The 24,110-nt window shown below is 46.7% G+C and overlaps 2 protein-coding genes across 2 annotated transcripts in view; one reads left to right on the forward strand and one right to left on the reverse strand.

The window, feature by feature from the left end:
- The first annotated feature begins 2,714 nt into the window (after positions 1-2,714).
- LOC146593685 (16 kDa beta-galactoside-binding lectin) lies at positions 2,715-5,511 on the forward strand. The gene is made up of 4 exons (XM_085308837.1): positions 2,715-2,849; positions 4,351-4,430; positions 4,630-4,801; positions 5,302-5,511. The coding sequence occupies exons 1-4, from the start codon at positions 2,841-2,843 to the stop codon at positions 5,443-5,445; spliced, it is 405 nt and encodes a 134-aa protein (XP_085164963.1). The 5' UTR covers positions 2,715-2,840; the 3' UTR covers positions 5,446-5,511.
- Positions 5,512-11,911: 6,400 nt separating this feature from the next.
- The window catches only part of SHROOM3 (shroom family member 3), a 97,810-nt gene continuing 85,611 nt past the window's right edge, over positions 11,912-24,110 (reverse strand). Inside the window, exons 6-10 of the mRNA XM_085308836.1 lie at positions 20,167-21,081; positions 18,498-18,998; positions 17,392-17,542; positions 13,593-13,865; positions 11,912-12,897 (exon numbers count right to left, since the gene is read on the reverse strand). Of these exons, the coding sequence (XP_085164962.1) occupies positions 12,538-12,897; positions 13,593-13,865; positions 17,392-17,542; positions 18,498-18,998; positions 20,167-21,081 (2,200 nt within the window). The 3' untranslated portion in view covers positions 11,912-12,537. The remainder of the gene's footprint in view (positions 12,898-13,592; positions 13,866-17,391; positions 17,543-18,497; positions 18,999-20,166; positions 21,082-24,110) is intronic.

Consider the following 24,110-nt stretch of genomic DNA (forward strand, 5'->3'; position numbering starts at 1 on the left):
AAGCAGTGGATGACTCTTCTCTCCCACTTCCTGCCTTCCTCCAGTTGCCTGGCAGGTGCAACATGCTCCCTAAAAGCATGTCCACAAGCAATAACTCCTGGAACTGGGAACAGAGACAGTGTGTGCACCCCAGCTCTGTTCTCTTGGGGCCTGTGTGAGTGTTGGGAGCCCATGCTACTGATGCAGCTAATTGCATATCTCCTCTACCTTCCAGCTCCTGCCTGGGCTTTCCTCTTGCAGCAGTACCTGCCAGCCTGGGGACACAGGAGTGGCTTGCATGGGCAGCAGCTCCCTCCCTTCCCCTCCTGGCCTCAGCAGGGACCCTAATCCTCTGCCTGCCTGCTGTGGGCTTGCATGTTTTGTCCCAGGTGCAAAGTCCCAGTCCCCTGGGAAGCAGAGTGAGGGCTCAGCCCTTTCCCTGCGGGCAGTGTGAAGTATCCTCTCCTTCACATGGCACAGAGGGCCTGGGGGTGCCCTCGGTAGGATGGGGCAGGGCAGCGTGRTCTTGCTTTGCAGCCTGCTCCCTCCCAAGAACCTGCTGGAAGGGGAGGAGACCCACTGGGGAAATTTCTCCCTTGTTTTCCCACTGGAGGCTGCGAAAGGGAAGATGTTCCTTTTTCTGGTTCCCTGCTGTGGGGGGTAGGACTAAAGAAGGGCAGTTTGGCATCTCAGGACTCTTGTCTGAAACTAATCACTGCTAATTCCCCTGGGCGTAGGATCAGGAGCATTAAATCAGGGCAGGACCAGAGGGAGTTCTGCTAACCTAGCTTGGTTGTTAGGGCAGAGCACTCGAGGAAAACTGACAGCACATTCTCCAAGTACAATTAGATATCTACCTGCCTGAATGAAAGGGTCAGAGGAGGAGACACCAGGCCAGAAAAGCAGCTCACAAGAAATGTGCATTTCAGAGGGGTAATCAGAGCAGCCAGTATGTTAAGCCCATGGCACCACAACCCCCCTCACCAGCAGCACTGCCTTCAGAAATACAGCAGCACAGAARAGAGAGGTTTCCAGGGGTTTCACAAAGCTGAATGGAAAACAAATACAAAAACCCARCCAACCAAACGGAATTTGCTCAACCCCTCACACGTGGCAGTGAACAGAGGAACAACTGCACAGTAACTCAGGCGCGCAGAAAGCAGGCGCTTAAAGCCTATCTGTAACGCGTGATCCCAGCTAACATGTGAGGGATGGGGGCAAACTTTAGGTGGAATTTCTTGGGCTTTCTCCAAAGAGTCCACAGAGGGACCTGTTCTCAGTGGCATTTGCTACGAGTATCAGGTCTGCTTCTGCAGTTAGCTCCTGACTTCAGCATGGCTTTTGCATATGCAGAGCATAGTCAGGGAGTTAGCTGGAGGCCAGAGCACGTGCAGGGTTTTCCCTGCAGTGCTTCCAGTCAGCATTTTGCCCTGTTTTAAACACCGTCAGTCACAGGACTCCAAATCACATTTGTGACTTTGCAGTTCAAACGCAGCTCAGGCTTGATTTACCCAAAGTCATATGTGATGCTAAAATGCCTTGTGAATGACAGAATTGGATGTGGGGGATATTTGGGGCAAGGGATGGTGTCAAGAGTCAGGACAGTGTTCACACAGCAGCAAGCAGAGCCTGCTGAAGTTTTAGCAGGCTCCTACATGGTAGCATGTTTCCTTCTGCTACCTAGCCATAAATTCCTGTCCTCAATTTCAATGTTATCAGCGGGTATCTATGTCACAGGCTACCCAGGCTTAACCAACAAGTAACATGCTACATTTATAGAGTAGCTCCCACTGAAATTTTAAAAAGCCTTTACTAACCTCATAGTGGGACTGTGAAGTTGCATGTTGCTACTGTCACTTCAGGCATGGGGGAAACTGAGGCACGGAGACCTAAGGACCCTCCTAAGGCTAGTCCAAAGCTGAGAGCATAGCCAGCTGGTCCCATGCCACAGACCCTCGTGGCACCTCATCTGCTGCTCTCCCTGCTCCGCAGAGCCCCTGGGACAGTGACATTAGGTGCTTTGAAGAGACACAGTAAAGGGCAACAGCAGGCGCCAGGGACTAGCTGGAAAAACAGCCTCCTTTCTTGCCGGCTGCACTCAGCCCTGCCTGGCCCCTTCCTCCACTAACAAAGCATTTCTCTTTTCCCTGTGGAGCCTTTTGCAACTGGAGCTGAACCAGTTAGATCACGCTACTTTTCAAAAGCTGCAGCCGGATTTCTCACATGTACTAGTGTCCCACACAAACAGCCTTAACTTTTGGACTCTTCTTAAATTCTGGCATTGGATGTTAAGTTTTATTTAAATGCAAGCAGTAGTGCTTTGTACCCAAGGGCTCCTGTCAGTCCAGCCCCCTTRCAGGCGTGATGCTGGGCTGTAAGAACAAGTACATACACATTCTCAGAGGCAGTCACTTTGCAGTGGTAACATGAGGACTCCAACCCTGATTTTAGCCAGGGATCACTTAACAAAAAGCAGCCACCTCACTGCAGGCACAGAGCCACATGCAGGCTCCTGGGAAAGTGCCAAAACACATACTGCATGGCAGCAGCTAGGAGAGCTCACAGCAAGGATTTCTAGGATCACACAGAAGCAGACAATCATTAGCTTTAAAAACCACRCACATTGTGCCTGCAAAGAACAATATCAACACAGATCCATCTCAGCCCTCCCACTGCCCTCTTTAAATGGCTGGGAAAGCTCCAGCCCCAAAACAGCTGCAATTGATCCCCTTCTTCACCCCCCCCATCATGTGATAGTCCTGCCCAAGTGATTTAAGCTGCTGGAGCCCAGTGCTGAGTCATGCTGGGCTGTGGAGCAGGGGCTGTGGAGTGTCCTGCCTGGAGGGGCTGGTGTCTGCAGCATGAAGCAAGTGAGTGATCTTTTCTAATTGGGCTGATGTGCTGAGCAGGACTAAGGTTTGGTATGTTTGGGTTTTGGGTTTGGTGCCAGAGGAAGAAGAAAAGGATTAGCTGAGAGGAAATGYGGGGCTGATATGTGGCTGTGGGAGGAATGGTTAGGGCTGATCAGATGCTTTTCTTTTCCCCCCTTGTCCTTCTCTAGTGTATGTTGCGTAAGGGGGAGGGGGAGGTTGCTTTTATAGGTAGCTACATATTTTAATGTCCTAAATGTTTAGGACTGTCTGTAGCTTACAATATCTGAATATCTTTATCCTTAAACTTTGTACTTTGCTTCTGGAAAAATGCCTTTTAGGCACAGGTCTGAGCTAACCCTCAACTTAACAGTAAAGGAATTCAGGGTGGCTACATCTGCCCCTAGCTTCCTCCTATCTCCCCTTGCCTTGAAAGGACCTACTTGATGTTGAGGCTGTATATCAGGTTGTACCTGAACAGCACAATAAGAGGAGCTGGAAGGCAGCATTAGCAGCCTGAGTGCTGTGGTGATAAGCAGCTTAGTGACTGGGAGAATYTGACCTCAGCAGTCTCAGTTGTGGGGGGAGCAGACATGAGGATGAGCCCTGGTTTGGGCAGGGTGGCAGCCCTAGGCAGGGGGCTGTGCTCCAGAGCTGCCCATGGCTGCTGGGTATGTCCTCCAGGAAAGGAGGATGAAACCAGTTACTTAATGTAACTGATCTGGATTTAGCCCTCTGCCCTACCCATCATGTGGAGCTCAGCACTAATGTGCTTGGACCTGGAGCACAGCCTGAGTTGTGCTGTCTGACCTGGCCAAAGATCACCCTCCTTCTAGTAAAGRTACTCTGGTAATGTTAAGTACCATTTTGGGGATATGCAGCTGAGGGAGAGAATAATCTTCCTCTCAGAAAAGGAACAAGCTGAACAAGCCCTCTTATTTCTGGTGCAAGCTTCCCCAGAGGTGTCTGTAACTTGCTTTACTGGCCTGCAGCTAAATGTGGGCTCCATTAATCCTGCTCTCTGTAGCAGTGGCAATAAGTCAAGCTACAAAATACTTCTTTTGTGGCCCTTGTTGCTTGGAGACCCCCTCTAGGGAGGAGGAAAGACATGAAGTGTAATGAAGGTTGCTTAATTGCTCTTATTTCTGTGCCAAGGGCTTTGTCACTGACTTTAAGGTACAAGCCTGCTTGCAAGTGTGTCTCTGGGAGCAGCTGCTAGATGAGTGCCTGCACCTTGGCCTTGCTATACTTGCTTGAACTACCTCCTCCTCAGCTTGCGTTGCTTCCCAAGGTGGGTGCCACTGCTGGGGTGCTGGCTGTGAGGCATCACCCCATCACTGGCAGAGGGGTTAGAGGCAGTTGGGATGGCTCAAAACCCTTGCTGTAGCTCTTGGTTTCAAATGTCCTCGGGTCTGCCAGACATAGCTTCTGCCCTGTCTTGGCCCAAGCAGGGCTAGTAGGCTTGCCATGGGTGGGCAACTCCTATGGTTTGGTCCTGCAGGGATTGGTGGTCACTCAGCTGGATGTCCAGCCTGGAGAATGCATCAAGGTCAAAGGGAAGATCCTGTCAGAAGCTAAAGGGTGAGTGGGAAGATGGGGGAAGGCTGGATGTGGCACTGGGAGGGACTATGTGGGCTCTTGCCTTCCCTGGAGGGTGACTGAGCTCCTGCAGGGCTTGGTCTCTTTGCAGGGAGCAGCTGTGGCTGGAGCTGCTGCATGGCAGGGGGAGGAGAGGGGGCTCATTTGTGCTGCCTCCCTGCAGCTCTCACTGTCTCCCCAGGTTTGCTGTGAACGTAGGGAAGGACAGCAGCACCCTCATGCTGCATTTCAACCCCCGCTTTGACTGCAAGGGAGATGTCAACACTATTGTATGCAATTCCAAGGAAGATGGCGCATGGGGTGAGGAGGACAGAAAGGCTGACTTCCCCTTCCAGCACGGTGACAAGGTTGAGGTGAGGCCCTGGGGATGTGTGCAGGTCCTGGCACTGACCACAGCACTGGTGTTGCAAGGGTGGAACTTCTAATGCCACCTGACATTTCTAAAATGGAGAAGGGGACAGGCATGGGAAGAGCTAGGAAAGAATCTGGGAGCTCTGCTGACAGTGTCTAGCCCTGCTCTGCCTGAGTTGGTGCTTAGCAGCTCAGGTGTGGTAAGCTTTCCACTCTGGCCTTCCTTTGCAAGCCACAACAGCAAGAGCAATTGAAACACCTGTGATTCCAGCTAGGTCAGCCTCATCCCTTCACTGCAGAAGCCTGGGACTGCCTTTGGGCAGAGCAAACCAGCTTCTTTCCCTCAGTGGTTCTGTTGGGCATTGAGGAGCTGAAGCCAGCTGGCGCTGGCTTAACTACCTGTGGCTACCTCATCTGTCATCCTCCTGTGCCCAGCCTGGAGTGACTGGGAAACCTGGCTTGTCAGTAGTGATGTGTACTTCCTTGTCATGGTTTTCTACAGATGTGCATCTCCTTCAATGCTGCGGAGGCTACGGTGAAGCTGGCTGAAAYGGAGTTCCAGTTTCCCAATCGTCTGGGCATGGAGAAAATTGAATACCTGGCTGTGGAGGGTGACTTTCAAGTCAAAGCTATCAAATTTAGTTAACTGCTGTGGCTTTTTGTTTTCTTCCTGTCGCCTCCTGCACAATGAAATAAACCCAAACTGGCTGTGGCTGCTCCCTCTGCTGTTTCCTGCACTAATCTGCTCACTCATGTGTGCATGTGCTACAGCGGTGGACAGTGGGAAGGGGGATATAACCCCCTATGTCCCTATTTAAACCACAGCTGGTACTGAATTTGGGCTGATTACATGCCATGCAAAGCATGAATGCTGTGACTCAAGCTACCTTAGCAGTAGGTGCTCTCTTGACCCTGCTTCCTGCAAGAAGTGGTCGCTGGCTGTTTGTGCTCTGAGACTAGTCCCAGCCACTCAGCTATGGAGGAGAGGCTTAAGGAAGTGTGGTATGCCACCTCTGTCCAAGGGGCACTGCTCATCCCTCCTTTCTGGGGGGACTGACACACAGCAAGGCATGGCTTGTGCTCTTGCAGGCAGCTTTGCTCTCTGGGAATGTGCTTGGCAGGCAGCTGTCTTGCGGGCTGCTGCGTGTACTTCTGGAGCAGAGAAAGAGCAGGCAAGTCAGGTTAACTGTACTTCTCGGGGAAGAGAAAAGGAGTAAAAGGTGAATCCTGGTGTGGGACCAGATTGGGGTGGGGGGAACTAAGTAAGGTCTTTGTAAGAGCATCCACACTGTCTCTTCTGCTTCATGGATTGCAGTTTCCTAGCACTTGGCTGCTAAGCTCCAGATGCATCCTGAAGGCTATCACCAACAGTGGAAACAGAGGTATTAAATCCTGAAAGTACCAAGTGCAGCTAGCTGCACTTTTAGGTAGAGAAGGGAAAAAAGTCTAATGGTCTCTTCTACCTAAACCTCTTTGCTCTGCTCGTGCAATGCCTTGGGTGTGTCTGCTGCTGCTGTTTCCAAGCTGCTGGCCAGCCATGGCTAACCAGAGATAGAATTGGGACTGCTGCAGTTTTTGAGGCCCTCAAAAGGTAATGAAATCTTACCCTTGGAGTGAATGCTACAGGTGGGCTTTCTGTGGTGTGGGGCTGGCACTGTGGCCTTGACAGCTGGAGTACTCCTGCCCCAGTGCAGCTCAGCTGGCAAAGAACTGCCCTTGTGTAAGGTCCCACCTTGGCCAAATGCTGCTGAACTGGTGGAATCTGACTCTCCTTGGCTAATCTCTTGCAGCAGGGCTGGTAGGGGTCAGAGCTGCATTTGCTAGCCTTTTGAACAGCTGAGTAGTTGGGCCAGTTGCTGGGATAGAGGAATATATCCCTTTGCAGAGCACTTGAGTCCATTTAATGCCTTTTATGGAGAGGCCACAGGCCTGATGCTCTCATGCCTACAAATGCTGTACGGCAGTAAGAGCGTCTAAGTCTGTATTGCACCAATTACCTTGGACCTGGCCCAACCCCTGGGAGTGATGGGGGGCCTGCCCTGGAAGTGGACCTGCTTTACTTGAGCACTTTCTGCTTTCTGGTAACTCCTGTTACGGAGGCCTTCGTTCAGCCCTGCTGGAAGGGTTTGAGTTGTAGCTGTGTTCTGCCAGTAGCCCTATAGGCCCAAGCCTAGTGACCCTGAATAGACAGGGCCCCTCCTATTTACTCTCCAGAGTGAGTGCATTTTCTGAGAAGTTAATGGTAGTGATAGCTTCGCACAAATGAGCGTGAGGCTGTCTAGGTAAGACAAGTCCTGGTTATGCTTTTGATTATCAATAACAGTCCTGAGCTTTATGGAAGGCTAGTGTTGGCATGGGAGAAGAGGATGGTTTGAGTAACCCCCCTTGGTCCCTATTTTTCTTTATACCTGGCTGAAGATACGCTAATGTTACAGCATTCAAGCTCGTAGAGAAGTACAAAGCCTTTGTGTTGCAGAGGGACAGGGGAACTTGCAGCTTGTCCATCTGTTATCTGTTACTGGTGGTTCTCATCAGACTAGGTATGCATTTGTCAGTACGCACAAGAGTTGAGCTTTCTTTTTTTTCCTCTTTCCTTTCTACTCCTTCCCCTCTCCCCCCTCACCCCAAATTTCAATAGATTTTTTTTTTCTTTTTGCAGCCTTCCTTTCTAGTTAGGTTACCCACAAATCTTCCTGTCCTCTATGCTCTGGACACAAGTACTGTCTTTATGGGAGTCGTTTCCTTTCTTAAACTGTTGTGAAAAAGGATATTAGGCTTGTCCTGCTTTCTGACACTGGCAGCTACCACTAAGGAGGCCACAACAGAAGGAAAGGGTAGGAAGGAAGCATGCCTTTGCCAGTGCTTCCTGCTTCTAGAGTTTTATTTTCTCATGTCTCAGAATTATAAATACTACTGTTCCTATCAGTTACACTGCTAAACAGGCAGAGTAAAGATAAAGTATTGTGGCTGGCTCCTAGAGCAATGCTAAGACTTAACTTCTGCTAGAGAGATCAGGAAAGTGAGAATATTATGCCCTGCTGCAGGCAAAGGGTCACTGAATAAAAAGCAGGGCTGGCCCTTGTTAACTATGCTCTTCTCCTGGAAACACTTGGTGAACTCTGCTTTCCAGTTGCGTAGGGGACAACCTAAGCCCTCCTCACTCTAGAAGAGATGCGGAAAAACATCACAACTAGCATGGCCTAGGGTGTTCATCCTGCTGCCCTCCCCACAACATGCAAAGTTTATGTTCAGTCCCTCAGTCCAGCAATATGCCCCAACAGATGTCAAAAAAAAAACTTAGTATCTGTCTTTTAGCTGTGTGAGCCCAAAGATGAAGAAGGGAAGGGGAGAAAGCCCCAATTCCTGTCAAGGGGGTTGCACCTGCAACCTCAGTCCCTATCCCTGGCAATTCATCTAAAACCAAAGCTGTACCACTTTCTTGCCCTATAATGTATCACCTGGAAGATTCTTAAAAAAAAAAAAAAAAAAAGTGAGGATTCATGTTACAAGAAGAATACAAATAATTTTTTTTTAATTGCCCTGAATCTACAGAGAGGAGAACAAATGTCCACTGCAGAAAAGATGAAACTGAAAACAGTAGATGTGACAGAAGAATTAAAATCCCATGCAGGACCTGATAGAGTTGTGATGGGCAAGAGACTAACAGATTTATGTTCTCAAAAATAACATCTTCCTTCAGCAGTGTGTATTAACACTGCATGACAGAAAGAGGCCATCCAAGTGATTCTGTAGTTACACCAGCAGGTATGTGACAGTATTCAGGGCAACCTGAAGGATGGCTGCAGGACACGGGAGCCCAGAAATGGGGTGAGTGCCTGCAGTGCATAGAGGAAAAGTGCTGGGGAAGCTGATGGGCAATGTGGATTTTGGTGTCTGCAGGAAGACAGATGGGTCCCTTCCCATGTGAGTCGTGTTCCCCAGTAAAAGAGGTGCAAGAGTGTGTTTTGTTTTTTTTTTTTTTTTTTTTTTGTCCCACCCCCTCTCTCCAGTAACACATTTGCAAGAGAGCACCTGGCATCCTCTGTGCAAAACAAAAAGGTGACCCATGCAGCAGTGCTCAGCATGCTGACAGCAGTGTCCCTCCTGTGCCTGCCCCCCTTCTCTCCCTTGACCCCAGCCTCCCTGGGCAAGCAAGCTGGCAGGAGCTTCTGCAACTCATTGAATTCAGAAAGTCAGCCTCAAACCATTAGCTGTGTTATTGCTGATTTTTCCCCCTTCTGGTGCTGTGCCCCCAGCCCCTCACCGCGTGCTTCTCCCTGCGCTGGGCCCATCCCCCTGAGGAAACAAGGACAGTTTCCCCCTTCAGCTGCTTCACATTCTTCCCCTTGGGGGCAAAAAAAATCACAAAATGGCACATACTCACTGTTTCGGGCGGGTGGTGGGCTGAGGGGAGCCCTCTGGGGGCTCGCTGCAGGCGGCAGTGCCTTGTTAGCTGTGGTTGCCTCACAGGTGTGAAGAGTAAAATGGCGGATGGCTCGTCGCGCCTTTCTAAAATGGCGGATGGCTCGTCGCGCCTTTCTAAAATGGCGGATGGCTCGTCGCGCCTTTCTAAAATGGCGGCTCGTTTTTCCCGCCTTTTTCGGAGGCGAAGCGGCAGCTCCCCGAAAGCCGCTGCGGCGTTCAAACTCCCTGTCCTCAGCCTTGCTGTCGCAGATAGCGCCCTTTCCAAGCCTGCCAAATCTTTTCTTAATGTTTTTTATTTAATTACAGCTTTATTTTAGCCCAGCCAAACACCTCGAGATCTGTTTTGGAGAAACAAGGCGCTTTGCAGAATCGAGCACCTCACGAGCCTTGCCAGGCTTCTTGCGTTTGGGCCCTAATGTTTCCTTTAGCGCTAGGACAAACCTGAGGGGGGGGGGGAAGCGCTACGGGCCTCTCCCGTCTCGTCTGACAGGTATCGAGGCATCTGACAGCTGTGTATTTTACCAGTGGTGCCAGGTAAGTGGGTCTGACGCGCCAAGAAATAAACGTGCGTCTCGAGTCGCCGTTACGGACGACGCCGACGCGGGAACRCGGTGGCTCTATGCGATGCCGTAGACGCGGAGCGCCTGGCCGCGGCGAGCGTTTACCCTAAACTGGCGGGGTACGTGAAACGTGTGGCTGCTCCGTCCTTACCAGAAAAGCAAGCTAAGAAAAGCAGTAATCGACAGATTTCCCTCTTTGGCGAAAGGCGCTTAAATCTACTGGTTTGGTCAACGTTTCGTTTCTGTCAAATCCCTCTCGCGTGTGCTTCTGCCCAACTCGGCAAGCCCCGTGGTCCTGTTCCCTGCGGCAGCGGTTCTTACACAGAGATGTGCAAAGACCGTTTCCCTAGTGATAAACTTAACGCCTTTCAAAACAGAAGTAGAGGCTTTAAATCTTTTTTTTTTTCTTTTCCCTGAAGAGCTAAGCTGTGATAAAAATGTAAGTAATGGTCACTTGCCTGGTTAGCAGATGCTTATGTGTACAGTAGTATGACTTCTAGCAGGAATCGCTGAACTTAGTGGACTGCAGAGCTGTGCCAAATATCTGAATTTYTTGTAAACCATCAAGAACCCATAACCTCAAGCCTTTTAGCTGGAAATCCTATAAAAGAAACATTTTTTTACAAAATATTAAGTAAAGCCTTATATACCACTGCCACAAGGCTGGCTGGCTGCTGCTGCTTGGAAACACTTGACTTGCAGCATAACTCCAGCCCAGAGTTTGTGAAGGGTAAGACTATAGGACTGTCCTTCTTGGTGAAGTGCTAACTAACAGGAAAATGCTGGGTTGGCTGGTCCCAAACTATTCACAAAAGCATGTCAGATTTGCCAAGTATTTTTTATTTATTTTGGTAAATCTTAAGGAGAAAGGGTGGCTGGAAAAAAAATCCTGAACTTTATTAAAAAAAATAAACAAACTGATGTGTTTTGTTTTTTTTAGGATAAATTAAACGCTTTGGCTTGGAAACAGAACTTCCATTATTTTTTGGGGGTGTGCAGGGATGGGTCACACCTCCCCCAATATTTTTTTTTTCTGTTTTAGTTTCTGCTATTAAGGCATTAGAATCAGTTCCCCAGCTGGTTCTGTTTAGGGTTCTCATGAAATGTTATACTGGCCTGACCAGTGTTCAAGCTCAGAAATAAAAAGGATACGTTCACTGTCAGCACATCTAACAAGCTTGGTGCTTCAAAAATCATTAAAACACGAGGTAGATTTTCTTTGGAGAATGGAAGAATTGATGCGTGATCCGAGAGAAGGGCAATAGTATCTTCTCAGTCTGCCAAGCTGCCTATGGAAGACCTATGTGAGAAATCTGTCTGGTACTTTTTAATAAATGGGAGTGGACTTTAAATCCAGCACAAAAGGCAATGAACATTGTAATTTTCAGTCATGTGCTAGCAGAAATTCATAATGAATGGACTTAATTATGTATTTAAACATCTGCTCCTCTCTTGGTGGCAAGATAGGATGGGACAAAGCAATGCCCTGGAGAAAGGAGAAGTGCAAATGGTTGCTGCAGCAGGAAATCTCTACGAGGTCAGAAGCGAGACAACCCAAATCTGGCTCGTGTCTTGTGGACGTAATCTATTCACGCAGCTCTGGCCACGTCCTTTAATGGTGATGAAGCATCTTCGAGAGGACAGTACTTCAGCACTTCTCATGCAGCAAAAGGGAGCCCGGACAACTCTGCTTTGCTGACTGCAAGCTGGCAGCAATCCTCCAGCTCTGTAAGCTGATAAAGTTTGGGCATATTTAGTTACTGCAAGTTGGGCTGTCTAGGAAATAATCCAACAGCTCTTACAATAGGCTTTTACCTACCTAGCCAGGGCAGAGGACATTATCACTAGATATGCGTGACTTCTGTAGGTAGAAGACAATATTGGATTTTAAATTAATGCCTCTTCTGGCATGTGAGATAATTTCTGATGAAATGGATTCAGACAAATGAGGTTTTGCTGTATAAAAAAAATCCTAGCATACATCATTCTTTCAGAAAAATAGCCTATAAATAATTTCAAACTTCAGAATGATTGGAATACAAGATGCAGAAGAAAAATTATATTTTCCTGGTCAAAATCTCCTTTGTAAGGACACTTGCTGGTATAGTCACCGTATGTTGGAACAAGTTGAGGCTTCTTCTGGTAGCTCTTTATTATATTAAAAAAGACAACAACAACAACAAACACTGAGAGATGTTCCAAGCTAATGCATGACTATCTTTGGGGTTCCCTCTTTTTGTTAAGGTTTTCACAACATACAAAATTAAATGTCTTTTCTACATACAGAACAAAGTAGAATCAAGTAACTGATTAGAATATGTACACAAACTTACACATTCTGTCTTGTTCTTTAAAAAATATAAATATCAATAATGTTCAGGAGAACGGGTTGGTTTTATTTTTAAGGCTTCATTCTCTTAGATCCTTCATTATTTAGTGAGGTGCCAGGCAAGCAGGAAAGGGAGGGAAGAGAGGAGGTTGTGTTTATTAAAGGTAATATGTTTATTTCTTGTGAGACTCTTCCTCATCTCTGGCAGGAGAAGAGATAGTTTAGTCCCCTCCAGATTGATTTTAAGTTCTAGGAAGCAGRAGTGAAGGGAAAGGGAAATAAAAACTTTATTTTTTTTTTCCTTCATTGAACGCTTGTTTTAAACCTGTCTCCATTCATGGTCATTGTAAAGAATCTTCTGCAAATTACTTGGATTAAACAGACTCAAGCACGAGGATTTTACCATGTGTCCATCTGGAAAAGGTTAGAGAGAGGATGAGACCACTGGAGGTGTTTTACTGCTGATCCCGGAGGAGGTAGCAAGTGCTGCAGCTAGAGTAGCTGCTGCTGTTGCGTCCCTGGGTGTGAAGTCTGTGGGGAGGCTTTCCATCAGGCACTTGAGCTGTTCCTGACCCAGTTTGATTTTATCATCTAGCTCTCGTTGCTCTATGAGAAGTGCAGACTTCATCTTTACAAAGTGCTGGTAATCCTGGAGTTGTTCCTCAGAGAGATAGTTGCCCAGGATCTCCAAGACCACGCGTTCCCGCCGGTCAAGGTTTTCCTTTAGTTCCCGAGCATCTTCATGCTGGCCAGCCAGCAGTTTCCTCTTCTCATTCAGAGAGCTCTGTACACACCAGAGAAAGTGCTTCAGTATCAGCATCACCAACTTCACTGACTTCCCCCCTTCTCTGACCCCCCCGACACTAGGTTTGCCACCTCCAGCGGAGGTGGGATGGCTGCTCTGCTCCTAGACACACAGCCATCAACTTGGAGGAGGAGGATGAACATCTCACTGTGGATTGAACACGATTCCCATTGAACTGGACAGTGAATGCTCTAGTCGACATGGGGCAGAAGAGGCCCTGAGAAAGCCAGAAAAATGTGCTCAAGAGCCACAGCTACTAGCACGGTATGGCCTTGTCTCCACCTGCAGCCACCCAAAGAATGTTAAAATTGCCTTCAGCTGAATCAAGGGGCAGCAGGTTGTTGCATGACACAGCCTTTCCTCCACCTGCTGGACATGCTGTCCAGAACACCGCTGGTTTTTTTAGACAAGGGACATTTATATAAATTGGTACCAAGATTCCCAGGGAAAGAACATGTAATGCTTATATGTGCTGAATATGGCAAACTACTGCTGCCCATCACTTTGAATGCTGTGGTCAAAGGTATTGCTCAGGCCCCTTCATGACCCCCAGAGGTCGGTGCCTGAGTAAGGCACCCAAGCACCATTGGAAGTTCTAGCTTATACAGGCACATTCTTCTGACTGCTACTGACCCCAAGAAAGGCCAAGATGCTATGGTTATGTAGATACGTACCCGCTCTTCACTGTTGGCATTTTCCCCTAGGCTACTCAAAACGTTCTCTACCCGGGCCAGGCGTCCCGAGAGGGAGAGCAAGAGGTTCACCACCTTATCCAAATCACCAATGAACATCTTGTATTTGTCAAACTCGTTAGGTTTGCATAGCTCACTGATCAACAGCTCCACCTCTTCGCCGAGAGCATTATTCATCTTAATGTCTGCAAGCAGGCCTTCCTTGGCTTCCTTCAGGATTTCCAGTTTGTGCGTCAAGCTCCTGATAAGCTCAGCCTGTCAGAAGAGAAAYACATTGCCACTGGTCATTATCATAATCACACTGGTCATGTGGATGACAGCAACAAGAAGATAGGACTGCTGTCACTGAGAAGTAGGATCCATTCAGCAACAGCTGACAAAAGAGACATCAAGGAGGAAACAGAGAAGACTGAAATTCAACACTAGCTGAAAACCTGAATGCCTGATCAAATGCCTGATGGAGATATTTTTGTTCTACTATTAGTCAATATTTTCAAAAGATGTATCCAATTTGGTATGCCATATTCTGACAGCCAGCTACATATATTAGCAAGAGGATAATCATCATATGCATCTTTCTTCTTAAGTTGGTTTCAAGCCTCTGTCTGAAAAGAGACATGAGAGCTACATCTCCTACATTAACCCTGCTCCCTAGCACAGCCTCAGTGTTTTTGTCTGCATGTTACACTTTATATTACCCACAGCTGTATGAAATAACTATTGGAAAAAATGAATTTAATGGTACGATAAGTGACTGAGCTAGAACTTGCTAATTATATATGCCTTAGCAAAAAAGAAGGAATTGCCCCATTTTTCCTCCCCCCTCTTCCAGTACACTGAAAGTACTGAGTGCTCTTTTCTTGGCCATCTCAGTGTTGAAGTGCAAGCCTCAAATTCAGCTGTGACCAAGGAGATTTTACCAGTGTTCACTGACTGTGCACGCTCTGCCTCATACAGACACGAATTAAGCAAGCATTTACATCAAAGATACTCTAAATTTACTTAAGACACTGAGGAAAGACATGGAGAGCACACACCCATTTTGTGAAATGCTGACTACTATTTCACTGCTGAAGAAAAAGAAGCCCCCAGGGTTTAGTGACTCCAGAACTAGCTGTATTGCACAAATGCTGGAGATCCTTGTATCTGTTAAGATTTACAGGAAAGATACAGGCAAATGCAGAAGTCTGTGGCTGGGGGCTTGCAATTCTTGCTTCCATTTAATCCTAAGTGAGAACACAGAAAGCAACCTCTTGTCACAACGGTTGTGTATGTTCAGGCTTTCCTTTTCAGCTTGTGCACTGATGAGTCATCATCACATGTATGTTAATCTACTCTGCATACAAACACTGGGATGGGAGTAAATCACAAGGTTGCCTGAAAAGATTCTCTCAAAGTTTATGAATATAGTCTTCTTTCCATCAAAGTTGCTGGTAATTTCAAGTAGGAAGGTATAGTACCTGAAAGGAAAGAGGATCTTCAAACATAGGTCAGGCTGAAGGTTGCTCTGAMTTTGCCCTTATGCCCAGGAGTTGCCTGCCTGAGTGGTGTTTAAAAGGTAGGTTTCAAAACTGAGACGTGAACTGCACTGTTTAGTCAGACACTACTAGATGGTACACTTTTTGTGTGTGCATTCTTGGAAGTGCTGAGTTTCCTGGCTGCACTACAACCCATTCGCAACTTCCCTGTAAGTGCAGAAGCCAAATAATATGCTCTTAAAACAAATGTCAGGCTTATGCTACCRTATACTACTAGGCTTTGCTGGAATGACCGCCAAGTCTTGCCATTTTTTAGCAGGGGAGTTCAAGGGGACATGGCAGCAAAGGTAATACTAGACCCCATCTGCTAGGATAAGGGACAGCCAGAACACTTTTACCTAGATTCTCCCCTCAATAAGACAGGTAGTATCCAGGAACAAGAAGCAACATCCCCCTCTGCCTGTGATGCTAAAGCCACATTCAAAAAGCAGATTTGCATGAGGCCTGAGCTGCTCAGAGCTGATTGATAGCTCAGAGCTCCTCCTTGTTCCACATGCTTTGCAGGAGGTGCAGGCTCCTTCTAGCCCTCTTTCGCAGGAGGCAACTGCGCTGCAGGGAGTGAAGCATCTTTTCTTCTGTAGGCCTGTGAGTTCAAAGGCCTACAGGGACTGCAAAACACTTGCTTTTTGTTGATTAAACAGCGACTCTCCTGTGATCCTAAATGCCAGCCAACATATTTCCCTGGCRTATTTACAATGGAAATGAGCTTGATTTATCCAAATGACCCTCAGAGTAGCTGCCTTCTCAGATAATGCCTATGCAAATGTTATTTCACACAGACCATGAACAAACATGCCAAGGCAATCTCCCTGTCTGGGCCTAATCACTCCAATCTATTTCTGTTTTTCCATGCAAATGTAACCTTTGAGGGCTGGGACTTGTCCTCCAGTAGCAGGCTCACACTTACTTGCAAGCTTGTCAGATGCCTGCAGCATGCCCACTGACTCCTCGGAACAGCATCCTTGTCTTGTTTAATTGCGCCCCCCCCCACCATATTTCATGTTGGTATAAGCAGGCAGTCATTTTTGAAKTGAACAGCACCCCAAAAAGTGCTACAGACACAGTAGGGCCTGTGATTACCTTTGAAGCTGTGCGCTCTACAACCAATGGCTTAGGCCAGCTAATTAAAACTGCAGCCAAAAGCCTTGTTGAAAGCTTTTGATTAGCTACACGTGCACAGCCTATCTGGTGTAGACTTGCTGTGCAGAAACTATCTAGGACCACAGCTATAAGAGATGTCGAGGATTGTGAGTGTAGCTAGCCCACGCCAGTGCCATGGTATGATAGCTCCCTAGAGACACTGTCCTACCTGCACCTCACACAAAATGGGGCTACTATGTTCACAATGTATGGGACTTACTTAGATATTTGTATTCTTCAGCATCCTTAAACTCTGCTGTTGTACTAACAGAATAAAATACRGGCTGTGTTACTCTGGCTGGTGTAATGTAGGATGTTCTAAATTTACAGGTAGACATGGCTGCTTTTGACATGAAGGTAGTAGGCGAGTGAAGGGATGCAAAAAGTCATGGAAGACAGAGCACCCTGGCCTTCAGCGAKAACTTCAAGGGATATTCCTCAGTGAAATTTAGCTACACTATGAGAGGAAAATGTTTTTTTCCTCTCCTGCCCTGCTCTCCTTCTCCTCCCCATCCCATGACAAGTCATTACACCCCCCATTATGCTGACTGAGATRAACATGGTTTTCATCATGAAACAATAAAAGATGGGGGGAAAAAAGAGTAAAAAGTGTTTCTCTGGTGGCCTTGAGTAGGGACAGGAGGTAAAATAGGTAAATTGGCCTCACTAAGGAGAAAAATCATAGAGTAAAACCTCAYGCACTAAGACAGTACAGTCACTGACTAGATCCTGTTCTGTTTTCTGATCTATGTGTCCCTGCTCAAGCCACTTTTCCTCTCTCTGCTTCCTCCTTGCTTTCAGGCATARACAGCCTCTTACAGTCTATACATTCAGCCTGGGGCACAATACAGGTCAACAAGAGGSTCATGTTAGATTTGCAATGAGCACTCAGAGAAGCACACTCCACTCACAGACATRTGATGGTAGGATCTAGGTTGCCCTAATGAAGCTTCACATGTAGCCTAAATGCACCCAGCTTCTGTGTAATGTGCAAGTGYGACATCCAAACGCTGACCTCAAATTGAAATGCATTTCTTTACTTTAGGACTTACTATTATTTTAACAAAGTAACCAGAAAGTAGTGATGCATGYGCTGAATTTACCTTTTTTTCATTGATGTCCAGCAGCTCCTCTTCCTCAGTTGCTTCTTCTGGCAAGTCCTTGATTTTATTCAGCAGTTCTGCTTTGGGTGCTGAAACGTTATAATAAGCAGGGCAAGTGACCAGAGTTACAGGCACTTCCTTTTCTTCTCTCCTACCACAGTAAAGAAAAAGGAAGAGTTCAGTTTGAGTTTCACTTTTTCCTATGCCTGGAACCATGCTTTTCCAGCAGCTCCTCTTTGACACCTTCTCAGTGTTATTAACCACAAATGAAATGGCCAATTCTCACCAACAGAGGGTGCATGTCAGCTGCTTTCAAATCTCTCCACTGTGCAAAAAAACTGCACAGCTGCCCTACTGTTTAAATGTTGACTAGTTACCAACTCTTAAACAGGAGATTTCTCCTTGCAGGTAAATCAGCATAGCCCAGCTGGTAATGGCTAGACTGACACTTTTATCTGCATTACAACATATTTCAGTATGGTTCTCCAGCTATCACTTATGGTTCCCTGTTGTAGAACACTGCAGGACCTGTGCTGATCTTAGCATCTCACTGAAGTAAGCAGCCCCCCACCYCCATCTCTTCCTTCCAAACCTAGGCCTCTCATTATCTGTCTGCAAGCCACCGGTTTAGGCTTGATTTTACTCTCACWTCTGTTACCTTGGCTTGAACTGAACTGCTTCAGATTACAAAAGCTAAGAGAACAAAACCAACTAATATCTCCTGAGATGGTTCATCTCCTGCCACCCTACCAAGCTGAGAATCATTTTTTACAAAGTCTCGAGAGGTGAGCTCTAAGAGCACAAACAGCCAAGCTAAAGAGAAACAGCATTCAGAAATGCCCTGTCAGCCTCATGCCAGGAGACTAAGAATTRTAAAGTAAAACCTCATGCACTGAGACAGTGCAGTCACTGGCCAGATTCTGTTTCTGCCTCTGATCTGATGTGTCCTTGCTCAAGCCACTTTTCCTGTCCCTGTGCCTGTCTCCACCAGTGCCCATCTATAGCAATGTGGAAGAATTCAGCACAGAATTTTTGCTTGTCCTTAAAAGCAAGCAAGCGGCGAGTGGCTGTGACATGAGCCAACAACCTGAACGAACAGTGCTTACTTGTCATCTTCAGATGCTGTCCTGATCGCTGTTTTCTGTGACATCTTTCTTTTCATGTTGTTCTCCTTCAGTAAGCTGGTTCCACTGGGGAAAAGCCCTTCCATTAAGTCCATAGTTGTCTTCATTTTGGAATCTGGATCCAGGATATCAGCCAAAGACTTATCTTTATGGACAATTTCTTTTGCTAGAGCCTCTGACTTGATATCCTCTGGGGTCTTTGTCTTCACTGGAGGAGCTGAGCTGAGTGTCCTGGAGTCCACGTTGCTATTTTCTGGCTCTTCAGCAGTGACTTCTGGCTCTCTGTTTTTGCCTTCAGGTTGAGTTGGGGGCTGTTTATGAGAGCTTTGAGGTCCTTCAGAAGCAGCAACTAACTGGTGCTGCTCATCCACAGCAGATGGAGAGCTAGTCCTCTTTGATGCAGGCCAATTATTTTCACTGACACTGGTGCCCAATCCTGCTATCTCTCTCTCGACCAAGGCTTTGGGAAAACTTCGGAAGTTGCTATGGACAGAAAAAATCTGTGAGATGAAGAAAAACTTACTGCATAGGATCTTTGTGAACACATGGTGAAGGCCTAACACAGGTAAGTTTTCCTTCTCTCTCACCCATTTTTGTCTCTTTGCATTCCAACACAGAAAAGCCTACACTGTGAAGCTAAAGGCACCAGAAACATTTCATTCCCCTCAACACTGCTCTTTTGTTATTCCAACACAGAAAGAACTAGTGAGTAACCCACTACCTTGTGCGTTAAAGCAGGTGGTCCTGCAGTCAGAAGCACRGAGTGTGTTCAGAGACAAGAGGCAGCAGCGACACAGTTCAGTCAGTCAGTTTTCTGTTCAGGGGCTGGGGACATTAAGTCTCACCCCTTGGGAGAGCCCATCTGAGAAGTCTCTGCTCATTTGTCCTTTTCATGTTGGAAAAGCAAATCACTACCACAGCCTCAGCCAGATTCTTCCCTAATGGAAATCAGAGCAGCTCCCTGGAAGTGAGGGAAGCTGTACCAAGTTAAACCAGCCAGACATCTAGCCCGAACTCCTATCCTTCAGGAAAAATCCCCTGTACAATGCTACTGTGGCATATTTGTGTTGTCATTTCTTGGCATATAGTCACCGTTTCATAAGAGGATTATTTGGTGCCAGGTCTGCAGTGCATTCTGGGAACCACTAACAGTTTGGAAAAACATGAGTGTTTGTTATCGGATAGTTTTCTCTCAAAAACAAGTAACTGGAAGGAGTCAACAGCCACTTTAACTGTTGATGCTGGAATGAGTAAGAAGAAACCACACTGAAATCCACAGGATAACTGCTGGGGCAATGAGACCTGGGTAGTTTCTCACTCATAACCCCTTTTGCCTTGCCTGCTAAGCACCTGTCAGTTCATCTGCTGGAAGACCACAGAGCTTTTTGTCTTCTTGCTTTATCCCCTGCCCCAGTCACACCATCTGACAATGCTCTTGGCAGCCAGCAAAGCCTAGTGGCAGTGAGTCTGTCCGGCTGTCCCTCTCCCCTCATAATGTGTATGCTCCTCCACAGCTTCATACTCAGCTAGCAGCTGTGGTCACCAGGGCATGCAGAGCTGTGGAGGTCAGTCACATTTGGCTGGAGCCCTGCATATCTTACTCCATATGGCCCTAAAATGCCTGACACACCATGTTACAGCTCCCCCTTACCTCACACTGGCCTCCTCTGAGAACCTGGCGGATTTGTCTCCAGCTGCCCCATTCCCCTCAAGTGCCGCTGGTGGGGTAGGAGAAGGGAATTCCTCCATGCCATTTGCTGAAGTGCAAGAGCTCAGAGGAGGATGGGGTGGCAGCGAGGATGAGAAGGGTTGAGCAACGACACCAGGCTGCGAAGGAGCGACAAACACCTCRTCGTCTTCATCGTCCTGCGGCAATGGTGGGGGAGTAAGCTGAAGGCATGACTCTGAAATTCGGAGATGGTTTGTCCCATGGGGAGAAGGAGTCTCTGGGTCAGAGGAAGTGCTGCTCTGTGTTGGCAGGAACTGCCACCTCTGGGAGAGCTTTGGCCCGGCCACTGGAGGAGACATCATAGCCCTTGGGAAACTGCTATCCTTGACCGAATGAGCCCACGTCACTTTGGGAGGCAGGGATCTGTGAGGCAGCCCAGCTTTCCTTCTCCACATCACTTCTTCTGTGGGAGTCTCAGGGGATCTATCCTGGACAGCATCCAAAGACTGTGCCTGAATACTGCTGCTGCCCTCAGGGAGAATGGCATCTCGTTTGGCATGATGCTGTCTCAGAGCTTGGCAATCATCTCCTGCAGTCTGCAAATCTGAGGCAGTCTGGGTGGGCATATTAGGTGCGGACTGGCCAGATCCAGACGGAATAAGGTCAAGGAACAAGGGTTTAAAGCCCTGCTTTTGTCCAGGGTAGTGACTCCTTGCCTCTGTTGGGGACGGGACACAGGCAGAAGTCCTGCTCTCTTGCCTAGAAAGCTCCGAGACCTTGTGGTGCTCAGTTAGTGCAGAGGAACTGCCACCAGCCTCGCTGCCGGGCTGAAGATGGGGATAATAACTTGTAAATGACGTTTTTTCTGAGTGGCTTCTTTCCTTCTTGCTGACAGACCTGAAAAATCAAAAGACAGACCACGATAAGGCTAACAGTTAACCAGTGAGCAGGCCAAGCTATTGTACACCCCCTTAAAAGGCAAATTATGCAACTATATCTGCGCCTGGTTCGGTGCCTGCTCAGCCAGGCGCAGTGCAGTTACGCTGCTGAAACTAGAAGTAAATACAGTCTATAATTCTGGGGACACAGAGCTAGATCCATTCCCACTCATCCATTCTCATCACTTCCAGTGCATGTTAGATCACATGCGCAGGCACACATGTGGTGAGCATCACAGAAATACTCAGTAGAAAAAAAATGCACTTTTTCTCTGGTTATTGTTTTGAGGCTCAGCTGTCAAATATACGAGTAAGAGTGTGAATAATATGATTTTGGACTCCAGGGAAAATGAATGTATTTCTACAGATCCAAGATTAATGAATCTTCTTTTGACCCAGCTATAAAGTTCAGAGTTTCTCCGGTAGCACAGGAACTAGGCAGCCATCTATATAGGGAAAATCTAAGTGCCTRGATTATTTTCCAGCCTCGCTTTGAATTTTATTACAGATACAGCAGGTAGTGATTGCTGTAAGGAAGACTTTTTGACATTATCTACTCTCAGACTCCTTTTTCAATTACTTATAATTTTGACAACTTGAGCTTTATAGGCCAAAACCTCCCATGATGCTGTTTTTGCTTCTTTTGGAAAGCTGCCATTGAAATGATTCAGTGATCTTCAAGAACAAAGTGAGGCAAAAACTGCACTATTTTAATTGCTAAACAGAGAAGATTCTTAAAACTTTGAGATCCTGTTAGAAAAAAAGAGCTCCTTTCAGATAGGGTGGTGTTACAAAAAGCAAGGCCAATACACTTGAACTGCAACAGGATATGAAGGTTGTAATTTCAATGGATTAAATTACTCTTCCCATCTCTTCTAAGATGTTCTTATGTGAATCCGAGAAAGAGTGGCTGGTCTAAGCGAGGCTCCTGCTTAGAACATGTAGCCAAGCTTACTTGCCCATAAAGCTATTGAGCTGGCAAACAAAATGAGCAAGGACAATAGTGCTAGCAAATCTAAGAGAAGACAGCTTAAAAACATGAGATCATACTGTAAAACAGTAAATACAATAAAGCAGTACTGCCAATACATTTGGTGTTCACAAGATTCACTGTTCAAATAGTCTAACACTGTCTATCCATGATGTTTGAGACCTGGGCCCCAAATTTGCTCTAAGACGTACTGGTACAAATCAAGAATAATTTTGTCAAAGATATGGTTTGTTCTGGCTTTATTCTGGTTTTACTGAGAATAGAATTTGGCAGCCTTTGCTTAGAGGAGGGGATGCTTCCCAGACAGACAACTATCGGTATTGTCTGTGGTTCCTGGACAGTATCATCRTGTATTCTTTTCAGATACTCAGTGTTTGTCAGAAAAGCCAGATGGTAATTCYCTAATTTAAAGACCTCTCCTACTGTAGAGGCAACTGCCGAATCTAAAACTGGAACAACAACCATTTCCAACAGCGCTTATGAGACGGCTATTGTACGTTACCTGGGGAACAACATAAGAGYGTAGAGCATTAAGTCATGGAGCGTAAGTGACTGGACCAAATGACCGCTACCAGGACTTGCATAACTTCACCAATAGATGGAGTTTTCTCCTCTAACAAGGGAGGCACAAGGGGCGTTCCCACGTCCTCTCCAGTGCATTGACCAGCAGAGGCTCAGTGGGACCAGTAAGCATAATTCCTGCAGCCTGCTGTTGCCTCCCCTGAAGGGCTCATGCATGGAGTAAGCTGCAGACAGGGATGGGATGGAGCTGGTTCTATGCCAGAAGACTTCCTAGAAAGCCAGCTAATCTGACTGACAAACACAGGGCAGGCAAAGACTGCATCTCTTAAGAGATGGACTGAGGATGCTGCCTTATGCCATGACACTCTCATAGGCCCAAATCACCTACATGAGCCCAACTGTGTTGTACTCACTCACACTGGGGTGGGGGGAAGGTTCAGCAGTATCCTAGAAGTGGGAATTCTTGTGTTAGTCATTGGCATGTGGGTAAGRTCCTGCTCTACCTGCCCCTTTTTAGTCTGTGGAGGATTCAAATCTTGTTCCCACTGGGATTTAAATGCAAAACTTCTACTGGCTGGTAGGGAGTGGTTTGCAGGCTCTGGGCTGGGGCTGTGTCCTAAGAGTCAAGAGGGTTTTCCTGCCTTCCCCTGTCCCTTTGTTGTATCTTTTGGAAAAAACAGGACGGTATTCTGACCAAGAAGGGAAAGTGATCCCACAGTTTCTAGTAGAAATGTGCTTGCATAGCATACAAGATGCCTACACAGCACAAATATCATAAAACTGCTAAGCTAACAGCAATAATCTTTAAGCAGTAAAGCATGTAAAGGAGAAACCCACAGTTCATGCTACCACAGACTTGTTCTCAGGTGGCTTGTTTAGTCCAGTTACTTGGAAAATAGGCTGGGAAGAAAAGGAAATAACAAGTTGTTATTTAAAAGAATGATGAAATGCCACTTTTAGAAAAAAATGGAGAGGCAGAACAAACCAAAACAGCTGTACTTTTCTCTTAGGAAAATATGGAAAATTATTCCAAACCTAAGAAAAAGGATGTGTTTTAAATAATTTTTAAAAAGCATGCCTGAAGATAAAATGAGTCCCTCCAGAATGACATTTATGTCATCCTAGACAAAAAAAAATTGCCAGCCAGAGTCTGAACTAAGACCCAGCTAGAGTACGAGCCTGCCTATACTTCTAACTGCCACTATGTGGCCCAGTGCTGCGTACTGAAACTTTTGGAGCCCACAGTGTTAACTGCCAGAGTGACAATAGAGCAGGAAGACATTTACTGCAGTTTTCTGAGAAACGGAGCTCCTTTTGTGAATAATTATTTTAGTTCCTTCTTCACTGTAACAAGAGTGAGCTGTCTGGGCACTTACATCTTAGGGCAGGCATCTATTTATTACTTATATGTAAATACGACCAGATCAACTTCAGTTCTAGTTAACTTCAAAACAATTCACTGCTAAGTAGTTTCA

This window comes from Rhea americana, unplaced genomic scaffold, assembly GCF_003343005.1.
Source record: "Rhea americana isolate MKP2758 unplaced genomic scaffold, rheAme1 scaffold_284, whole genome shotgun sequence".
Classification (NCBI taxonomy): domain Eukaryota; kingdom Metazoa; phylum Chordata; class Aves; order Rheiformes; family Rheidae; genus Rhea; species Rhea americana.